The sequence below is a fragment of the Rattus rattus genome, chromosome 9 (assembly GCF_011064425.1).
Source record: "Rattus rattus isolate New Zealand chromosome 9, Rrattus_CSIRO_v1, whole genome shotgun sequence".
Taxonomy (NCBI): domain Eukaryota; kingdom Metazoa; phylum Chordata; class Mammalia; order Rodentia; family Muridae; genus Rattus; species Rattus rattus.
The window spans coordinates 51,635,302-51,641,301 of NC_046162.1; the positions used below are offsets into that span (position 1 = coordinate 51,635,302).

The following is a 6,000-nucleotide window of genomic DNA, read 5'->3' on the forward strand; positions in this document are numbered from 1 at the left end:
GTGGGACTACAGGTACGAGTCACCACTCTGGCTTCTATTATTATTATAACACAGGGTCTCACTAAGTTGTCTAAACAGGTCTTAAACTTATTTTGTAGGTCAGACAGGCATTGAGATTATTTGAACTACTATAGTTTCTAGAATAGCTGGGATTACAGGCCCGTTCTATTATCCCTGCTTTTTCATATTTGCTTTAGATATGTTTTCATGTTACAGTTTAGCCTGGCCTTGAACTTGTGGTCATCTTTCTAGCATTTGGGTGTCAATACCTAGGTTAAATGTTTTCATTTTTAAAACAATGTCTCATTAAGTATTAGGGTTGGACCTGAACGTGAGATCCCCTGCCTTAGTCTCTGAAGTGTTGGTTACAGCCCTATATCACCATGCACCTGGTTTTACATGGAAGTAATTTTATTTTTACTGCACCAATGTCTTTCTTTTGAGATAGGGTCTCACTATGTAGCCTTGGGATTTGCTTATGTAGACCGGGCTAGTCTTGAACTCAGAGAACCTCCTGACTCTGACTTCTAAGAAGGGATTCTGTCTCATCTCACCATCAGGATCAAATACAGTCTGATGAGTTGACTGGGTCCAAATTTCTATGCTTTTGAATCCTATTTCTGGTTCTGTCAGTGTTACAATTTGGATGCCACAATTATTTGGGTCTCACTTTCCTTCTTTCCTAGACAATATAACTCACTCCAAAGGCAGGCTATGATAAGACATCTTACAAGTCATTAGGAAACACACAGTGGCCTAGTGGGTCTTAAAGATTATTATTGAGAGAGAGAGACAGAGAGAGAGAGAGAGAGAGAGAGAGAGAGAGAGAGAGTGTGTGTGTGTATGTATGTATGTTGGGGTTTCAACCCAGAACCCTGCAAATGTTAGGCAAGCAGTATCATTGAGCTACATCTCTGGTGTATTCATCTTGTCACAAAGCCTGATGACCTGAGTTCGACCCCTGGAATCTGGATGTTGGGAAGGCTGCAAGCTGTCTTCTGACCTTCCTCCATTCTGTGGCATGCACCAGCCCACACATGTACAGACACAGAATGAACACAGGTGGAACAAAGTCATGTAATTCCTGAATAGAAGCTAGCCAGTACTAAATTAGATACATGCATACAAGGGGTACTTCTCTCATGTGTAACGTAATTGGACATTAAAAATTTAAAGTCAAAAGCAAGTAATAGATATTAGCCTATAAGTTACAATGCCAAGCACCAGAAATATAAAAATCTACTAGACTTAGTATGCCTGCTCTATGATTAGGCTACAAAGTAAGGACAAATAATTGGGCTACAATGCTTTAAATAAACTATTATATACAAGTAGCTTTATAATGGGGTGGCAATATACAGTGAAAAGGACATCTGGGAAGACATTGACAGTACTACTCAGTTTTTAATCGCAGTGATCATCACATCTCTGAGTGGAGGCTTACAGACCCTATGAAAAGAGTAAGACTTGATTCTCACCTCACACTTCAGATGAAGAAATCAAAGCTCTGAGACAGCAGGCGACATGCCTTAAGGATAAAGTGTTCAGACCAAATTCTAAATCAACACTCAGCTCAGTGTGAAAAGGAGAAAGGAGCTCAAAACCAGTGTTTCCCTAACTGATTCGGTAAGAAAAACTTTCTGGACACACATTAAACACCCTCTTGGCAGGCCTTGGTGCACACACCTAAAACTCCAGCAATGTGGAAGTGGAAGCATACACAAGTTCAAAGCCAGACTGGGCTATGAAATGAGCACTTGGGTCTTAAAAAAAACCAAACTAGATTGGGAAAATGGTAGATTACTTGCTCCCCAAATTCTAGGACCCAAGTTCAGATTCTCCTGCATCACATAAAGGGCACAACAGTAGGTGTCTGTAATCCCACAGCTGCTGAAGGGGAGACAGGCAGATCCCTGGGGCCTTTAGTTAGAAAGCCTGTCTTACGAAATAGAGAATAACACCCAATGCCAACCTTTGGCTTCTACATACACGCATCCCTGTATGTGAGACTCATTGCCGAGCGCAAAAGAGGGAGAGGGAGGGAGAGGGAGGGAGGGACAGAGAGACAGAGATAAGAGACAGAGGAACCAAACTAGACCGACAGGTTATTAGACCTTACTGTAGGCTTACTGAATAACCACCTCCAGGAAAGGCTTTTAAACTATAGTCTTTAAGAGATGAACCTAGTGATTACATTGTACCAATACCTGCATGCCCAATTTGGAAGAGATACAACTGTTTAAACTGACATCAAATAAAAACAATATGATAAAATATTGAATGCTTTCGTCCATTAGCTACATTTTAAGTGTTCAATAGCCACTGTGGCTGGTGTCTACCATACAGATAACAGTCACTTCCAGTACAGTAGAAAATTTTATTGGACAACTGATTCTATACAATCCTTCAACTATGAGGAGAAAACCAAGGTATTTGATGCCATCCAATAAGGCCACAGAGCTCAACAACAGCAGAAGGGCAGCTCAAGCCTCTTCTGACAGTGTTCCCCAACTATCACTGCAGCCCTTCCATTCAGAGTTTATTCAAGTGGACTTTCACCCTTCATTATGCTTTCTAGAAAAGCCAGAAGAGAAACTATAGTTTTGCAGGGGGAAGGATGGTTCTTAATAAAAAAGATTAATAGTAAGCTCTTGTCTGGGGATGCAGTGTCAGTTAATAAGAATCCCTAGCACCCACAAAGCCCCAGACTCAATCCCCATCACTGTATGAGTTGAATATGGTGGTACATGCCTACGAACCACCATGAGTTCAAGACCAGTAAAACATGCATGTTTTAATAAAAATAAAAGTTATCTGGAACCTTTTTTTTTTTTCTTTTCTTTTTTTCAGAGCTGGGGACTGAACCCAGGGCCTTGCGCTCGATAGGCAAGCGCTCTACCGCTGAGCTAAATCCCCAACCCTTATCTGGAACCTTTAAAAATACTCTATTAGGACCTATTAGAAGATAAATGTAAGCCTGGAACTACTTAAAACCTTTCTTGGTCATGTATTTGAAACCCAAAGACGAAAGACAACTTGTTGTCTTTGAATTTTATTGGATGGTTAATCTCCTGCTGTTTCTGTGAAATAGGGGCTTTACTACACAGTCCAAACAAAGCTGTACTTTCTTCTGTTTGTGTGGTGGGATTAGAGGCATGCACCACTATGTCTGGCCTAGACAGACATGGAAACAATTGTGAGAGACACGGAAACAATTGCGAGAGTGAAAAGCTGAGAAGTAATGAGCAAGTCAAACAGCTGACTTCTCCTTGTTTAGGATGTGATTATTCAGATTACCTGAGCAGTCCTGGCTTTCACTCAGTACTTTAATTGCTAGGACATTAACATGCTGTTTTTACTCATAAACTGCATTTTTGCCTGAGTTTGAATGCTGTATTTAAACACAATTTAAAATAAAATAATTTGTTTTGTTTTTATTTATAAAGTAACTAAGAGATGAGAGAGAGGAACACCCGAATATCTGGGAAGACTGACATAATAAAGACCCATGTATAGTTAACCATAAAAAACAGTCATGCTCTTTAAAAAAAAAAAACAAAAAACAAAAAAACCAGTTGTTCCTGTCTAGTATGTTTAGCATGCAAATGCTTTTAAAGTCAGTCAAATTATGTCATGACAGTTCATGTTTAAAGTTAGCAGAAAAGAACTTTGGAAGGCCATACTGACTGACACTGTAAAGCCGTGAGTAAAGAGCTCTGTAAGGTTCCACAGCTAGGATTCAATCCAGGTGAAAACACTAGTGTATAGCCCTGAGAGAAAATGGATGCTTTCGTTCACATAAAGTTACAAAACTGGTTAGAGACCCTGGCCCATCCGAGGACACTATGAACAGTCACTTATTTGGGACAGCTTCTGCTCTAATGTGCATGGCATTTGCAATACTTGAGTGTGGGGCTCCATATAAATAGAAGCTGTTTGATATGCAGAGGAGGTGGTGCAAAACCAGCGATCTTCTTTCTAAACACTTGGTGTTGAGGCAAACAGTCTGAAACACACAAGAGCAAACCAACAGCCTCGACCAGAGTGGGGTACAGGAAGAAGCTTGCTTTACTAGTTTCAGGTGGCTACTGGGAGTTAAGCACATCAGTGAGTGCCAACGTATATTTGCGAGTTAACCACTAAGTGCTAAGTTCTGGTGTATATCAACGTAAGGGGGATAAAAGATATTAGGAAGTCAAAAGTAAATATTAAACTGTAATAAACATTTCACGTCTGATTTAAGATAGAATTCTTTTACACACACACACACACACACACACACACACACACACGGGGGGGTGGGGGTGGGACACAGGCAGTTTTGATCACGTGTCTTGCAGGTACTGTATTGATCGGTTTCAATACCATTCTTCCCCCAGGCCCAATTTTAGGCATTCTTAGGAAAGTGATTTAGGCAAAGGCAAAGAATGTACACTGACAGTACCAAGACTGCGGTGTTAAACTGTCCTAATCTCTCTCAAAGAGGAGTACTTGTGAAACAGCTATGAAACCCCACAAAGCAACGCCCTGGCTTCCGAGGGAATAGTTTCAACCATCTTTAGTCCTAGAAGCAGCATACTTGATACTGTCCCAGCAAAGTTTTCAGTTGGCCTTCACCATCTCTTTACTCTCCCCATCCCCCTTCCTCCACTTCCCTGATGTTCTTTCCTGGCACACAAAATATAGGCCAATGAGCAGTGGGTGGGTGAGAAGGATGTGAGAACAAATTTGAGAAGTAAAAAAGGGAGCAACTTAACCAGGACATGACATGAATGAGACTGAAGGGTCTAATAAGGGCAGGCAAGTTGAGTATCAGAGAGACTGAAAGAAACCGAAGGTGCTTTCCTAGGCTGTAGAGCCTGTTTTATGGATGTAGGGTTAAGTAGAGGTCAGACTACCTACCACTCGTCAGAAGCTGGACAGGGGCGGCTGCTTTGGGTGACTTCTAGTGTCTCTTCCGACTCTGAAATGTTAGGATTTCTTTTTCACAAAGGAGAACGTAAGGAAGATGGAAGCCCACTGACTTGGAACCCGCTGAAGTAGCAGCCTTGGCGGCTGACTCCCCGACACCACTCCTACGACTCCCTCCCACACGTGCCCACCCCGCCCCCTTTCAGTATCAGCACCTCCACGTGCAAAATGCCTCTCGGCATTGGCTCTACAAAAGTGGGCTCCTTCCCCTGCAAAGCCCTGAAACTCTGTATGCGCCTGCCCCCACACCTCGGAGAAGAGAGGGCACCACTCTCCCACCCTTGGCATCTAAAAAAGGAAGTCTCCTATCTAGTCTTTCCCTTCAAGCAGAGCGAGGTTGGGGGGAGCAGAGGAAAAACTTTCTTCTCATGTTTTCTCTCCCTAAGAGTAGAAAGAGAGAACCCTAAGTCAGGGGTTGAGGGGGGGAGGGGAACCCCTGAACGTTTAACGGCCAGTAGGGGGAGGGGAGCTCCGGAGATGGAGGGGGCGTGGGATGAAGAAGCAGGCCCGCGAGCGGGGTCCCGGAGTTGCCGCGTTCCGGGGGCCGGGCAGCTGCAGGCGTCCCCCCCACCTGGCACACAAAGCGGCTGCTGCGCTCGGCTCTCACCAGATCCTTTGTGTTTTCCATCAGGGCCTCATGGGTAGGGGCCGTCCGTGCTCCCCGAGCCCGCGGCGCCCCCTCCCCCCCCGAGCAGGGGGCGGGCGCCTCTCCCCGGGACTGCAGCGACAACAGGGGGGGACCCCCGGCTGGGCCAGGGCCAGTGGCAGCAGTGGCAGCCCCCGGATTTCCCCCCTTTAACTCGGGTGGCCCCAGGATATCAACAACATTAGCATAGCCCTCCCTCCCCAGCGCGCCTGCGCCGTGACCCGCGCCCCGATTGGCCCACTTCCCCACGTACCCTCCTCTCTCCCCTCCAGCGTGGGACCCTCTGCAGGCTCCGTACTCTAAGGACCGTACCAAGACCAGGAGTCGATGAGGTAATGAGGGCTCGCGGGAAGACGCGGGGCTCAGAGTCAGCAGGAAGAGAA

At 44.8% G+C, this 6,000-nt stretch overlaps 1 protein-coding gene across 10 annotated transcripts in view; it reads right to left on the minus strand.

The window, feature by feature from the left end:
• Nucleotides 1-5,974, minus strand: part of Mbtd1 (mbt domain containing 1) — a 59,591-nt gene extending 53,617 nt beyond the window's left edge. For 2 of the 10 annotated variants that reach the window (XM_032913979.1, XM_032913976.1), the window contains exons 1-3: nt 5,871-5,974; nt 4,903-4,963; nt 1,402-1,449 (exon numbers count right to left, since the gene is read on the minus strand). In XM_032913979.1, the coding sequence (XP_032769870.1) occupies nt 1,402-1,421 (20 nt within the window). In that variant the 5' untranslated portion in view covers nt 1,422-1,449; nt 4,903-4,963; nt 5,871-5,974. Of the gene's footprint in view, nt 1-1,401; nt 1,450-4,902; nt 4,964-5,578; nt 5,830-5,870 lie in introns of those variants that run through there. The other 8 variants (XM_032913983.1, XM_032913980.1, XM_032913977.1 and 5 more) reach the window with 7 other exon arrangements.
• Nucleotides 5,975-6,000: the final 26 nt, after the last annotated feature.